General features: G+C 43.0%; 1 protein-coding gene across 2 annotated transcripts in view; it reads left to right on the top strand.

Moving 5' to 3' along the window:
• The window catches only part of LOC125750959 (ephrin-B1-like), a 67,727-nt gene that overhangs the window by 35,154 nt on the left and 16,007 nt on the right, over positions 1-16,566 (top strand). For both annotated transcript variants that reach the window (XM_049029345.1, XM_049029346.1), the window contains exon 3: positions 351-628. In XM_049029345.1, the coding sequence (XP_048885302.1) occupies positions 351-628 (278 nt within the window). The remainder of the gene's footprint in view (positions 1-350; positions 629-16,566) is intronic.

Raw genomic sequence — 16,566 nt, 5'->3', positions numbered from 1 at the left:
TTGCTAGCAGCCTGCATTGGAGGTATATCTTTGAACCAGACTGACAGATGAGATCAGCATATGACTTAAGCAGAATTTAAAGCAGCTGCAGGGACAGCAAAATACAGACATTTAATAAATTATGTGAAGAGAAATCCTTATACCCTATAACAGGATTAGATGACATTTATGAAAATACCCACCTTTGAAGTAGCAGCCTAAAGCAATTATCAAAATATTCTACACGAACGCACATATCGCACATCGCACAACGTTAACAGTCCGCCTGGAGTGAAGCTACAGAGATTTGATATTGGTTTAATTTGTTTGATGCCTCTGTGCTTTTCTTAACTGTTGGCTTTTATTTCCAGGTTTCAGCCAGGGAAAGGCTTGGTGATTTATCCTGAGATTGGGGACAAGCTGGACATTATTTGTCCGAAGGCAGATGTCGGAAGACCGTACGAATACTACAAGTTGTACCTGGTGAAGAAGGAACAGGCGGATTCCTGCAGCACAGTCATGGACCCCAACGTGTTGGTGAACTGTAACAAGCCAGAGAAGGACATCAAATTCACCATCAAGTTCCAGGAGTTCAGTCCAAACTACATGGGCCTTGAATTCAAAAGGAACATCAACTACTACATCACATGTAAGCAGTACAATTAAATCTCCTTCTCATTTTCTTAAAGAGGGGTTTGATAAATGTTGTATTCCCTGATGCATCTCGAATGAAAATAGCCCTGGACACTTCTCTTGTGACCTGGTTAGAAATTATTAAATCCAGCGTAATCCTTGCTGACGGCTAGAGAGGATTATCCGGTTTGAGTTTGGTGACTTCAAGGATCTTTCCTTCCACTAGTACCTAAAGCTAGAACCTCATTTTAAAATCAGACATTTATTTTACATGCAAGGTTTTCTATATAATACATGTTTTTAGTTTAGCTCGATTCAGACATGCAATATCTAAATTGGCCTTTCTGCATGACGTCGTGTCTTTTTTTACAAAGAGCCTGAAAGTCTGGAATGCTGATTTGTTTCATTTAAAAGGCATAAATGGCTACCCAAAGGCAGATAATTTGAAACCACAGCAGAAGAGGGGGGAAAAATGAAAAAGTTGCCCCCACCCCATAGGGAAAAAGTGGGCTCTTTTTGACCCTGAATGTTTGAGAAATGTGATAAACAGGATTAGTTGTCTGCTCTGGTACTTCCTCACTCACTAGCCATGTTTTTCTTTCTCACTCAGACTTGATAACCCGTGTTAACGGCCTAACTCGGTTAATGGGGAGTCTGCTTGAGTGGGCCAGGTCTTGTTAATTACTTTTGACTTGGCTGACCCGTAGACTTGTTGGCATTTAGCCTGAGATGTCACCTGACTTCACAAACTTTGACCCGGGCTCCAAGTCCCCGAACCTTACGCTGTAGAGGGTTTCCATTCTCAGCGGCAGGCGTGACTGGATCTTTGGCCTGTGGCGCGTCGTGGATCTCGCCATGTCCTGGCTCACTTCTGGCATGTCGGGGGTAGGATAGCCTCTAACGGAATGCAACCCAAAACAAAACTGACTCAGTAGTCCACATAGATAAATACCAGATCATATATTAACCTGAGTCAATGCTGTATCACATCTCTTTTTTTAAAAACTAATGAATTCCACACTGTTGTTAAGGCATCACAAGTGAAAAATCTGGAAATCTGCCCCATAATTTAGCTTATTTACTTTCCTTCTTTTTTCCCTCCAAATCGGAGTTGCAAATTTCAGTCTCGTTGGGAATATTGGGTTCCAGTTCCCAAACAGTCGATTCACCAGCCTGGTGTTGAAATAGGAATTCCATGATTTCATTCGGGTTTTTTGGAGTGTGGCTCTTGGTGGGTAGTTGGCAGCCTCTTTGTACCGTCATCTGCACCAGCCTTTAATTTTTCACAGCACAGAGGGTTTCATGGAAGCTTGAGGACAGAACTTGTAAATAGTCTAGCTGGGGTCCTGTTTTTCTCTTTAAAAATGCACAAAGTAAAATTGTTCATTAAAAAAACTGTGCACACTGACTGAGAAAAAAAAAGCAGGAATACATGCAACAGATGACGAGATACAGATCTGATTAATACAATTTTTCACATTGCAGATATTCAGTTTTTTGGAGATTTTAAATACGAATCTGGGCTGAAGTGCTTTCTGATGACATAGCCTAGCCAAATGTTAGTTAAAAAAAACTAAAGGACTGGTTTCTTTTAGATACGTTGGGAAGCGTCTGGTAATGAACAAAATGAACTGTATGTTTTTTGGGCTTGAAGAAAAACAGCTGTTGTTTTTTAAAGGCAAGGCCAGATTTAAGTGAGTTTTTTTCTGGAGTCTATGAAACAAGTAGAAGGCTGGTACTGTACGCCTGTCTGTCCAGATGGGATCCCTGAACTGGATCTCAGAAGTGAAGCAGTGAGCGCGATTTGCCCAAAATCCCCCAAACACCAAAACCAAAGAGGAAGCACAGAACCCCTGGTTGCTTAATATGAGAGGCAAATAACCTCCTTTTGCTGTGGTCCGCACAGTAAGTAGCTATGGGACCTTAGGGGGGAGAAGGGGGGATGGGTGGGTGGGATAAATAAATAAAAATAATTGTGTTGATTTTCCTTTGTATATATTCTGCATTTTCAAGGGCACGGGATTTTTGATATTTTCCATCTGGCCCAATGGGAACCAAAATTGCATTCAGATCTGGGATCAGATTGCAAAGATTTATACCAAGGCTGGCCTTCATAAATCTTAGTTCCTTTTTCCCATGGTGCTTAAATACTTGTTTACAAAATAGCGGTAAATTGATATGGCCATTAGTCTTCCGGTGACGCTGACATCCTTCCGACGGCTGTCACTCAGCCAGCGATGGCTGCCTTTTCACACCCCCCATTCGGCAGAGCTGTAAACGTCCTTTAATCAGGGAGACTATAAAGTGTATGGCAGGCAAAGTGACAGCACGATCTCTGCAGTCTGCCATTCCGTTACAAAAAAACAAGCCTTGCAGGAGGAATTCTCAGGATCGTCTGGGTGGACATTTGCTTACATGTCTGAATAAAGGGGCAATTCCAGGGATCACTTGGACAGGCATTCCGGTTACATGTCTGAATAAAGAGACTGGCAGATTAATGGTAGTATTGGATCTCTTCTAAAGTGTGTGGCAGTCTTCCCAAGCACAAGCGGATCCTTTGTAGACGCGAGCCGCTGCCCCCCTGCTGGGCAGTGGCGGAAAATGGTGTGAAAGTCATTAGATTCGGGTCTCACGGGCTCCCCCTCTCTCCATGGGGTGGGCCTTACTCAATATGTACTCCCATGCAGTCCATCTGTGTAATCTCTCTTCCCTCTCTGAGACTAAACCATTGTTGGGGGGGGGGCAGTGATAACCCCTCATCCAAATTCCAGCCAGGGCACCATTTGGCGGGAAGAGACCACAAGGTCAAAACACGAGCCTGATTGAAAAAACAGAGGTCCTGGGGTAATTAGTCCAGTGTTGTTTTTGCTGGTGAGACTGTTTATTCTTTTTTTTTGTTATTTGTTCTCCATGTCTCTGTTGAGATCGTTTGCCTTTTTTAATAGCACATTTGTTTTTTGCTTATGAGGTTGGCATAGGGAAAAGAGGAACACGCGTCGACGAGGATCCGTCTAATACAGACGCCCTCAGACAGGGTGAACGCGTCAGGCGTCTGCTATTGTCAGGCGCACATTGATTTTGCCACGGACTCGCCGCAGATAACACTGATGCGTCGTGACAGCTGCCACTCTGGGTGTCCAGTCAGAGTGCGCTCCGCCTCATTACCCCGAGAGCAGCCAAGGCCTCCGGCTCCCAGCTAATATGCGTCGTTGGGGGAGGTGGGGGGATTGGGGGGGGTGAATGGGAGGCGGAGCGGGAAGTATGAAGAGCCGAGATTTAAAATCCCACCCAAGGCTGAGAACAGCAGATCTTGATTCTGCCGTTTAAGAGATTAGGTTAGAAAGTGCATTTGTTTACTGCGTTAGAGCAAGTATATACAATGTCAAATGTTTGCATCTCCGAGACAGATTCAATGTTTTTTAAATTTTATTGGGATATACCCTTAAAATATGAGTATATAAGGTAAACAGACCTGCTCGAAATCCATTCCACAGGAATCGAATTCCTGTCCCCATAAAGTCATTAGCTTGTCCTGTTTGCATAGCCAAATGGAAGCGATTTAAATATATATCGGAAACTTTACGAATCCCTGCTGCACAGCATTCGTTAACCTTTTATGGTGTTGAACCTTTTCCGACGTGCAGATATTTCTTCTGAAGATCAGGAACCACGGCAGAAGTAACACCCTTAAGAATTTTGTGCCCCTTACAAAAGAATAAACTGCAAGTGTCATCACCTGGGGATGAGTTAACCCCCCCGAATTTGGATTACAATAGATTTTGGTTGAACTCCTCCCAGTGAGAAGTTCGTGAGGGGGGTGGGTAGGATTTAGGAGCAGAGCCAGACACTTGGACTCAGCCTCATGGACTGTGATGACATGCAGTCACCCCCCCCACCTCCGTTGGCTGAATGCCCCCCCCCCCCCCCCAAGGCCCTGACATGCCAGAAGAAATTGGACGCACCTTTAATCACCAGCCAACCTCATAAAACTTTAGTCACAGCCCGAAGTCATTTTTTTTTATTTTTACAGGGAGCCGCATTAGCGATAGAGCTCTGACAGAGCTCGCCCTGCCGCCTGCACTCGCGGAAGCGCTACCTCCCCAAATCGCAGAGACCCATTAGCTCTATTTACACAGTCGTGCATCGAGGGAATTCCTGCTGCAAATTTAGAATAACTCTTTCTTCCTCTAACCCTTTGATCACACCCCGTTCCAGTCATTTTGTATTTTTTGGGGGGAATGCAGTCAACAATTTAACAACTGTTTAAGTGAAATTTCAAAGACATATCTATCTGCATCCATAATACGCAGATATGGTGGTGCTTGCTAACTGTTCGTTGTTGATACTGTTTAACTATGTAAATAAATATTTAGTAGAAGTTATCCATTGCTGTTGAGAACTTACTGAAGCATGTCATGAGTCTTTTTTTCCAGAACTATTTTTCCAAAAATATTTAAACAGGTTTGCCTGCCAATGTGTGGATGACTTTAATGTTCTCTTTTATATCTACACTTCTGAGGTAATAAAAAGCCAGCCAACATTACCGCGATGCTAATACACGACCATATTCACCTCATAGCAGTAAATCAATGATCAGCGGTAGATCTACTCTTCTCGTAAAACAGGTCAATATACATTAAAAAACATATTGTGTTAAACCCATATTGCGCTGCTGCATTTTCCACAGTCGAATTGCTGAGCCAACCGACAGAGAGAAAGCCATTTTAAATCATTATACTGTTATATTAAACGAAAAAACCAACACAAAAACAGACTGCCGGACACATCACGGTGGCCCTGTACTGCTGTTATTTCAATCACTGTCTGTGTTGTTTGTATATTTTTCCGGATTCTAACATACATTTGGTGAACTCGCATTTCTAAATTGCTTGCGTGTGTGTGCGTGTTTGTGCTCTGCGATGGACTGGAATCCCATCCTGGCTGTACCTCTACCTTGTGCCCTGTGTTGCCTGGGATAGGCTCCAACCTCCTGCGACCCTCCGCTGAGTAAGCCGTTGGAAGATGGGTGGAAAAAAAAAATAGCACAGATGTAATTTTCTGTCACCATCCAGGTGGATTAATGTGTGCTTGCGTGTGACCATGAACAAAGGGACCTGGCGACTGCAAGCCTATTCAAATTAGGGAGGATGGGGCACAGGCCACATTGTGCATTAGGCAATTAGGTAATCTTCAGCGATAGACATCTAGGGTGTGCCTGGTGGGACCTGTCTTCACACTGAGACGAACATGCCTAAGCCTGGACCCCTTTCACAGCGGCCGGAGATGCTTGTGGGAGTTGAATAGCAGGTCACATCGTAACAGAAACATCTGATTCTCTTCTAGAGGATGTAGCCATAGCTTTGAAGTGCTCCCCCACAAGCCACAACATTTGGATATGGGTTTTCTGAAATATGTTTCATATGCCGTAGTGGGGGAATGAAAAATCAAGGGGTTCATTTTACTGAGGTGCCCCTTCAGTTTGGTCGGCGGTGGGGGGGGGGGGGGGTCATCTGTATTTCATGTTCCTCCAGCAGCTCTTAGACAATGAAACGTGGTGAGGCTGGCAGAGGGTTACGTAGCTTATATTAGTCGGAAATCCTTTCTGGGATATTTTGGGACAATTGTAAGACATGGTCTGTTGGAGATGTAATTGCTCTTGTCTACGAAGAAATTGTTTTTTTTTTTTTTTATTATTATTGATTTAGCGGTGGATCCCTAACAAATAAGTCAATAATCACGCTGTGAAGGGAAAAGCACCCCTTGTAAGGAAAGCATCTTTTGCAAATTTAACTGGAATTCTAGATGGTATATACACCACTGCACCTAGACCATAAACAGTGATCTGCAAATGCAATCTTTCGCTCTCAAGTTGCACAATAGAGGCAATTGTGAAAAAGTAGGGAAGAAAATGCATAATGGGCACCAGTAGAAGAAGGAAATGTTTTTAATCAGCAGTTGCCACATTAAGAATGTAGAAGAACAATCAAAGACAAAATGGTAGCTATCAGCTGCAGTGTTAAATTTGTGTTGCTCTACTTTTTGGTTTCTTGCCTCTCAATGTTAATCTAGCACTTGTCGAGTTACGACCAATGTGTGTAGTTAGGCAGTTTGGACACGGAGGTCACAATCGCTCGGTTGATTGGCGATCGTAGACGTGGCATTTGTGACCCTGTTAACGGTAAGAGGGGGTTTGTAGGGGGAGTAGAGGCCTCGTCCCGTCACACACTGTGCAGACACTATAATGTCAGACTCACCAGTTTAACACGGAGGAGGATGTTGTGGTCTGAAGAGTCTTGGTTGTATTGTTAGAAAATTCTTAGAAAATGGAAAACAGCAGTTTAGTCCAGCCACGAGTTATTACTTTTGATTTTTACAGAATATGTAGAGGCCTTCTCCATATTTCTGCTACACATTTGTATACTTGTGATACATATCTATAGTTTCAGAAATTCAGGTAGTCATTTCCTTTTTTTGTATGGAGGAAATAGCTTGTTTTTAAGCCAGCTTAAGGTGTAACACAAAATGTTTTTACACCTTTTCGTACAATTGGTTTAAAAGTGTACACAAACAGTTGTGCACACGTTCTATTATGACTGTAGTGTATCAGAGAACTAGGGGAAAAAAGAAGGCTTTTAATGGGCTTTAATGGGTTTATCGGTCTATGGGTTAAAATGCGGAGGCTTAACTGCACGGACTTGCTTAAATAGTACAATGGGTGTTTAGTGGGCTTTTCTGCCTGACTGGTGCGGCAGATTTAAACGTTTAAAGTTAAACCCGTCGCCAGACTTAGAGGGGAAGCGACTCTAGCTGAAAAACTGAGGCATCCATATGTGCCCCTCGAGCTTAAATCGGGCAACAATGAGCATTAAATCAGATGGGCAGGATGTCTGGTTTAATACACCCTATGTGTAATGAGTGCCTTTAACGTTGATGGGGCCTGCACATCTATCAGCGCCCCCTGCTGCGTGGCATCCGAGGTAGTTCTTATCGTCTTGCGGGGCTGACCGATCAATGCGAGCATATGGCTGAACACATAAGCCAGTGAGGTGCTGCGGGATAGCTAAAATTAAACACAAGTCACGGCACCCTGTTGTTCTTTGAGTGTGCTTTACCGTATCCACACAGTTTACCTTGCAGCACAGAGGATACTGGATATCAAGTTAGCATTTGCTAGCTTGCTAGCAAGCGGATAATTGCATGGAGGGTTGCCGCAACGTGAACATGTATTTCTGCCACTCACTGCAGTGCTTAAAATATCACTCTGATTCTGCTGGAGCTCATTCCCTTGAACTTCCTGCGACTGATGTTTTTTTGCAACTGGAAGCATATAAACACATCTATCGTTCGTCAGACTGCTTTTCCACTGGGCTTTATTTGCAGGCCATTCTAATCCAACCACAAACACAGATGTGACTCGGAGACAGGCGGGTTTTAATAAGAATTGGACTGGCCAGGGTATGATAGCAGAAGTTAGTCAGTGGTACTGGTTCTTTTGTCCTTGGTTCATGCCAGTAGGTTTGATATACGGGCAGTTAGGGCAGTGCTGGGATTTCAACGTCACATCACCCATTAGCAGGAGGGACATGCTCACTGTCCCCCCCCCCCAATACCATCCGACACACGTACGACGGACGGCTCGACCCACCGGGAGCTCGCTCACGCTCGATCTGCTGGGCCCAGCCAGACAGGTGGGCGGGGACGCCATAATGAGTTTCAGCCCCATGGTCTCGATCTTAAGGCACGTGCAGAATCCACACGGGGGGGGGGGGGAGATGGCTGGCTTCCTGCGGCCTGGCGGAACCACACGCGTCACCTGACGTTGACGAGTTAGGGGAACGAATCGTGACATGGGGGGGTTGGGGGGTGGGAGATAAATCTGTTGTATACATACGGTGCCACTGCAGACAATGGGAGAGGCAAGCCACTGCCTGGAACCGTTGATTGAGCTGATAAAGCTGTCCAAATGCAGCGTTTTTTACATTTTTTTTGCATGGAACTGCAGGCTGAGTGAGCTATCACGTTTTGAAGGGTTATTTTCAACTCACTCTCGTGCCGTTAATCGGTCAAAACTCTGCTCCCTGTGAGTGATGTTGGTGCCTGGAGGTGCACACCCCCCCCGCATACCCACCCCCCATTCCACCTACCACTGGGGCTCTCGCCATAATGGAAACGCCCCTGTCAGTCGCTAGTCAGATGGGCGGACGGCTGCCACAATCCAGGGTAATGACCACTTCTAGAAGCCCACCTCCATGTCACGTACGGAAACAAAGCCCAGGAAGGAGTGCCGTAGTTGGACCACGCCGGGTCCCAGCAGCTACCTACCCTTGCCAGACTCTTGGAAAAAAATTTATGGATTCAGAAAGTTTGCTTGTCAAAGTGCTTAGAAAAGTGCATGGGATATTCCGAAAATATTATCTCAGTATAGAAGCTGAGCTATAGCAAGAGGTAGGAAGCAGGAAAAAGACCAAATTACTTTTCCAGGGCTTAAAAAATAACCGAAAAACGTTCGTCGTTTAATCTTTTATGTGTTGCTGGCTCTCTAGGTTCCTTGCATTGCATCGCCTGCCGCTGTCAATGCATGGAATCGTTCCTATGAAATTGTTTATTGTAGCCAAGACTTTTCATAAGTCATTGTTGACTCAAAGGAGAAGGCAATCGATGGAGAGGAAGTCAGGCCGCGGCTCTGAAAAGGTCACAGCAGAGTGGAGGGGAGCGGCAGGTGAGAAAAACAGGGTGTACACATCGTCCGAAGTCTCTTTTTTAGCAACATTTCTAACAGTTTCCTCAAGCCGTGCCTCCAAGGTGTCGGTGCTTGTTATTCGCTTGGAAGACATTGTGAATTGATGTAAACGCATCAGGCGAGTACCTTGCAGACCAGATCTGGCGGCAGTTGACCGCCATATTTTGTAGGTCCTGATACTTTGATGCGCCTTGGAGGGCAAAATGTTTTCTATGACTAAATCTTTTCATCGCATCCAGCGTCGGTATTGGGAGAGAAGATCCGATAACCTTGGCGTTTTATTACAGATGGGGGCAGTAGTGGTTACAGTTGGCCCTAATCCCTTTAGAGGTCATAATTTAGACTGAGAGTAAGATTTGCTTAAATTTAGGTCGAACTCAGAGACACCTTTGCACAGACCTAGTGTTTTGGCTTCTAATACAGGAAAAATAATTGGACTGTTTGGATAATCTCATTTTACACATGGATTTTCTGCCAGGAACACCCCCCCCCCACCACCACCACACCCCAACATGATGTAATTTCCCCATAGAGCCGTGCAACAGAAGCCAAAGGAGATGTGTTTTTAAACAACTCTGAACCTCTAGATGAGAATAAATGCAAGCTTGTTATCAAGTTAAGACTTGTTATGCCATAGCTAAGGCAGCTTTCCCACACTGACAGCAAGCACCGTTCCACCATTATATTCTGAAGTGCTGCTTCAGATACCTTCGGAGGCCAAGTGTAGATTAGATAAACTGTCCACCAAGAATGTATTAGGTCATCGCATGTTTCTCTCATTGACGCGACTGCAGGTTTGGAGGCTTCTTGCCTGCAGAGTCTCACGACGCCGATCAGGGTTTGAATCTGGGACGTGTCGTCATTGACCTCGATGCGGGAAGCACAAGGTGGCGTTAGTATTCCGAAAAAAGGGAAACTATGACGACTGAATAAACTATGACGACTGAACCGGTTTATCAGCTGGTTGCCTGTGTTAATGGCCAACAATGACAGGACTGTAAACAATTTATAAACAGTGCATTACTAAATGAAGTGTCATTTTTATGCACATATACTTTGTAACAGTACATTGGCACAAAGCTGATATGACTTGAAAGAGATCAGAGTTTGTGTCACTTTTTGCATAGCAGTTTAAGAAATACTGTCTTCACAATGTGAACTTCCTGTAAAAGTGGACACTGGTGAGTCCTTGGGCTGTTATGTACTCCAACCCCCCCACCCCACCAAAATGCAGTATAAGGGTACTCTCTGGGGCTGTTGCAGAGAGGCGGTGATTTGTCTACTGAAATGACTGGAGTCCATTAGTTCATTGAGCCTCCTGCTGGGATCAAGCCTTTTCTGTGACACTTTCATGTTTTTGCCGTCCAAGGTAATTTAGCCCCAATTAAAATATCAAATTACAAATGCTCCGCACAGTAGCTCCGAGGTCACTGAAATATCCAGCGTCCTCACGCTAGTACAGTGTGTGCTGTTATATCTCAGTCTTCATCGGGCCTTTATATGGACCGTGCTTTTACTGCCATGTGTCATTTCGTAAAGACTTACTACGGCCGTGTTTATTTAGAGGTCTGGCTTTTAATGAGAATCCGCTGCCCGTTGATTTGAAATGTAGTGCTTGTCCTAAATGACGTCTCATCTCCGTTGGGACCCCTACGGGACAAAATGACCACAGTGAACCACATTTTAACTCCCTTGATGCATTAAGCCCAAACTTTGAAAGACTATGAAACAGAATGCTGAATGAGATTTCTAATGAAGGACGTTTTGGTTTTTTTTGCTAAACTTTTATGCTTCAGCTGGAAATTGTATATATTTTTCTTTTAAGTATGTTGTTTTCAATCACGTATTTAACATTAAAGTCTAAAGTACTATTCTCCTGTCAGTACATCAAGGGAAAGATTAGTCTTTAATTCATACGGTTGTTTTAATGTCAACAATACATTTGCTTGGCGTATTTATTACTTGATGAGAGTAGAAGGCACAGGCAAAGTACTATGTAAGATGTTCCTCAGGTCCCTCTAAACTAACCCTCACTTAAACTCTCGGATTTGTACTTGTTTTTGATGAATGTTATAATATAATTTAAAGGTGTCCTTTGTAACTTTGAACAAAACACAGGCTGCTCAAATGGCAACCAGACTGGAGGTAAATGCACCAGTTTTCTTGACCATGCTATTAAATATTTTATTTCTCCATTCTCCGGTCATTAGATGGAATACAAACTGTGCAGTATATCCAATAAAACAAATGTTTATACTGTGGAAACTGTAAATTCAGTCAAAGGCCATCATTATAACTTGGTTGATTTGTGCGGATATGCTTGACTGTATTCTTCTGGCTGCAGTTTTTTTCATCTTGCAAATAGCACTTAAAATTCCAAAGAAGCAATTATTTTAAAGGGTTTGCCTTTTGTTTGATACTTAAAGTAGAAGTATACTCAATCATTATTTTGACTGAGCGAATGCTTAATTCTGTCTAAATTCTCTTCCATGGAATGCAGAACGGTCAGCTTTTTTTATATAAAAAATACCACACACCAATTTAATACAAATTCTTTAAAGTGCCTCACTTCATTTTGCCTTCACTACCCACAAAGGGCAAATTTAATTCCAAACTAATTGTGAATCATTGCAATTTGTATTCAAAATAGTGTTGACATAGCTACAATTGAAAGTAGTTCCCGACGGTTCGCAGATTAAACTGGATTCTGTGTTCTTTATTGATAATGCAGAGCAACACACAGGGCACATCTTACTTGGTGCCATTCAGGTATGAAAAGCTGAAGTCTGATTTTTTAACGGCTTTTATCATCAGTTTACAGAAATGAAAACTAAACCGTGAGTATAGCCCAAAGAAACAACTTTTTAGGCATTCTGAAAGGGCAAGAGAGTTTCAGTTAGCTTCTTAAATGACCACACCTAACTGTGACTGAAAGAACAAGGTTATACTCTAGAGCATAAAGTAGGTCGTAGAGGGTGTGGCCTGCAGCAGAGGGAGTGGCCTGTTGCAGGGGGCGTGGCCTACCCCCTGTCGCGATGAATTCCAACATAAAGTCATAAGCAGCTGCATGTATTTTAATGGCGATTCAGCTTAAATTGCCCTTTTGCTTTAAGAGCATTGTAACTGCACGGATGTTGGAATGAAATCGTTGGAAAAAGACACACTGACAAAACATTTTCTGTCCTGGGTTGTTGTGTTTGGCAACAGTGTGTGTGGCGTGGCTCTCGATTTCTTGTTTATTGTCCACAAAGCTTTCACAAAGAGAAATGAAATGCTCTGTATGAAAAGGGAAATTATAGCCAAGCAGCACAGAGAAAAGTATCTGACCTCTTTTATTTTGCTGTATAATTGGTTCTAGTTCCCGAAACAATAGGGGCAAGTCAGGGACACCAAAAGTACTTCACATTTTTAGGTCATGTGTACCCCAGTTATCAGTATTCTATATTTATATGTATGTTTCAAAGTCAATTTATATTTAATTTCTCTTTAGTTCAATATTGAGTTGCGAGAACAATGGGCATTGTACGTATTTGTCAGTGATATAGAATAAAGCGGTTTGGTCTATGACAAAATAAGAAAGAGAACCAGCAAAAACGGGATTTAATTGATTGGCGGTTTCCCTTGAGTAGGGTCAGTGTACAAAATTAGCTAGTTTGAAGTGAGCAGAGACAGATCAGTTTTGTCTCGTATTCGTTTTTGCTCAGAATGAAGAAAATGGGTTGGATAGGGGATGGTGGAGGACATCTTATGACATCCTAAAAAGTATGCAGTGTTGGAACAATTAGCAGGGATTCTAAAGATCTCTCTGAACCTCCACATATTTTTCCTTTTGGGAAGTTTTAAAGTTTAGGTTAAAAAGGAACTCAAGGTTAAAATTAAATGCACGTTAAATCTGTACACTGTGCCGGGGAAGAGAATGAAAAAAATATTTTGTACTTGACAGATTGTTTGTGTTACAGGCAAATTATTCATTTGCTTGCCTTTACAGTAGATCACGCTCGAAGGCACCGTTGATGAGGACACAGGCCGCTTCGTCTGGAAAGTTAAAAGCTGTCCTCATAGATTTCCATCATCCTGCCCACACAGCGTTGCACTGTAAGAGTGCGGACCCTCCCCTCCCTTCCCGAGGCTCCAGCCGGTTGCTGCATAAGCTTCATTTCCCCTTTCTGTCTCTCTAAGACGCAGAGACGTAATTGGGTATGGGCGGCGGGCCCCCCCCCCCTCCTTCCACCACTTCGGAGGTGGTACAGCTGGCTCTCTCCAGATTTAAAGGTCGCACCTAATATCATTGCTGGAGCTCAAGTCGGCTGTAATCTTACAACAGAACCGAAATCTCCGCAGCCCCTTGGCTTAATTCGGCAGCAGGGCAGACAACTGTTTCTGATCTGATAGGGCAGCCAAGGGTCTGTCTCTGTCCTCACAGTCTTTCATGCTGCACAGGCGAAATAATCAAGAAAGAACACACGCATAAGTACAGGCAGTATATCCTTATACTAAGGACCCACAGCTTAAATGGTTCTTCGTATTAGTCAGAGGGTGGTGCCCTGATAACATATACAAAGAATTTAGAGCAGAAGCTTTATTTACAAAGAGCATGTTTATTTATTCAAATTAGAGCGAACAGCAGTGTAGCTAGATAGCTAGAGAGAGCAGAGGTAAAATTGTTACTGTGCCGAGATGAAATTGGAGGGTCAGGGGAAGGGGAAAAAAACTATGGAGATCCCCTAACCAGAATGTTTTGAGGACGTTCACAGACATGACAAAGGGGAAAGAAAAAAAAAATCATCGCAATATCGAGAACATCTACGTGCTTTTGCTCCCGGCAAAGATTTTAAAAAAGGCAGTCACCACCCATGCAGGGAGATGATGTTGTGCTGTGGGCATTATTTCTTTTTGGGGGGTGGGGGGCGCATTTTCAGTTGCAGGAGAGAATCCAGGATTCTGCTTTCCATCATAACACACAAGCCCATCCCTCAGCTTCCTGAGCACTGAGACCCATATTGGAGAAAAGTCTGTTTTGACCTTGGTGGGCTCTCGAATGCGACGCTGCAGCAGATGTCTCCTGAAGTACAGTGTTTGTTTGCTTTGTCGTATGTTGCGCCCTGTGACGACCACTCAAGCCACGCGAAGGTCTGGGTGGGAACTCCGCCTTCCTCTGCGGAACAGGGGACAGAACCAAGCCATCAGCTCTCTTTTGGTTTTTTTAAGTGACATGGATTTCCGCAAAGTAAATGTCGCTTTTGTCTTGGATCACAAAAACACACACGCTAATTGAAACAGACAAATCCATGTTGGGTTTATCCTCAGGCAAATCAGTGTTTCCAAGTCTTGACACTAGCTATTTGGACTGTTGGAGTTTCGCTTACTTGCTGTTAGTTTTTTAATACATATATAAATATAATTATATATATATATATATATATATATATATATATATATATATATATATAATTTATTTTTTTACAGTACCTGGGTTAAGAACGTCCAACTTACGGGCAACTCGTACGTATACAATGGTTAGTAATAATGAACGACACGTCACTTTGACTAATGAAAACACTGTGTGGCTTCAGAGTTTCGTCGGCTTGAGGTGTATGTATGAGGTGTATGATTACTCTATAATTGTCATTAGTACTATGTACATTATATTTCCAATTAACCTACAAATTTGACTTATATACAGACTTAGGGAGTGGATCTTGTTTATAACCTGGGGACTGCCTGTATTTAGTACTCTCACTGATGGCCATGAGTTTTCCAAAGGGGTGATGGCATTTTACTAGTTTCGTACCCAAATTCTGCTAAATGGTTGCAGTTTATACTCATTTTCCATCTTAGAGGTAGTTTGTTGCAAGGCTGTTTACCAATTTGTCAGTTGCTTGTTTTCACGCTAAAAGGAAAACAAATATAACAGGTGTGAGGCATATGGATGGCTATGCATGAGCATTTCCTAACCTCCACCAGCCAGGTATTTATATATATATATATATATAAATATATATATTTCCTCAAGAACAACAGAACATGATTTAAATAAAAGATTCATGCTGTATGTTTATTTATTTATTTTTTGGCCGCTTTGAGTGCAACGCTGGCAAAAAAAAATAAGGAAACCCTCAGGTGACAGTATTAAATGCACAGATATATTTCCATTCCCAGGACAAACCTTAGGCATTATCTAAGAGCTAGGCTCTTTTTCAGTAGCTAAAACTGAATTTATTCTGTCTACATATCCTCACCGAAATGATTGGTTTGTTTTTACATTTTCCCCGATTGGGGAACACAGTCCTTCTTTTTAATTTTAACCTCCCCTCCCCCACTGTGGCTTTGCAATGCGGCGCTGAGAACATAGACTGCAAGATCATGTCTGTCACATCTGGGCCTTGTCAGCCCTGAGAAGGGAGAAAAAGGAAAGATCTCCAGAGGTAATATTCTTTACATAATCAAAGGTGCTAAGAGGAAGGGAGGGGAAGCGTTAGCACATTTGTTTCTGAATGACCTATTAATCCGTGCGCGTGTTACAATTAAGCATTCCATGCGTTATTAATGGGGAAGTAATGTCTCACAAATGGCTCCTTTTTTCCCCCAAAGCGAGAACCGCAGATGGCCCTACTAATTTTAGACAGGAGGGAAAAAATGTTTTTTTAGTCGACTTGTCAAAATTCCTGTTCTCACCAACATACTTTGTGGTATTTTTTGTCCACCACACTTCCTCCATTGTGTATTCATATATGTCTTTCTTTGCAAGCACATCAGTGCATATTTGTATGTTGCGCAAATACCTGTTTTATTTGCTGTAGTGCAGGCTGGAGTGGTTTGGCGCCCCCTTGCTCGCTGAACCTGTTGATGTCATTGTGTTGTATAGCTACAGGCAAAGATGGGTAATTCAGATCCAGAGAGTAACGGCCCAGACCGGGATTTTGTTTCAACCAACCAGTTAAGTACTCTGTGACTTTGACTCTTCATGCTCAACTGGTTGGTTGAAACAAAATCCCGGTCTGGACTATTAGTCTCTGGATCTGAATTACACAACCCTGACTACAGGTAAAGAACTGTGCCAACTGTGTAGATCAGGGGTGTCAAACTCCAGTCCTGGAGGGCCAGAGCCCTGCACATTTTTGGGTTTCCCCTCATTTAACACACCTGATTTAACTCCTTGTGCTAATTACCACACAGCTCTTGAGCTGAATCATTTATGGTGGAACAGGGAAAGA

This window comes from Brienomyrus brachyistius, chromosome 10, assembly GCF_023856365.1.
Source record: "Brienomyrus brachyistius isolate T26 chromosome 10, BBRACH_0.4, whole genome shotgun sequence".
Taxonomy (NCBI): domain Eukaryota; kingdom Metazoa; phylum Chordata; class Actinopteri; order Osteoglossiformes; family Mormyridae; genus Brienomyrus; species Brienomyrus brachyistius.
This window is presented reverse-complemented; position numbering and strand designations above follow the sequence as displayed.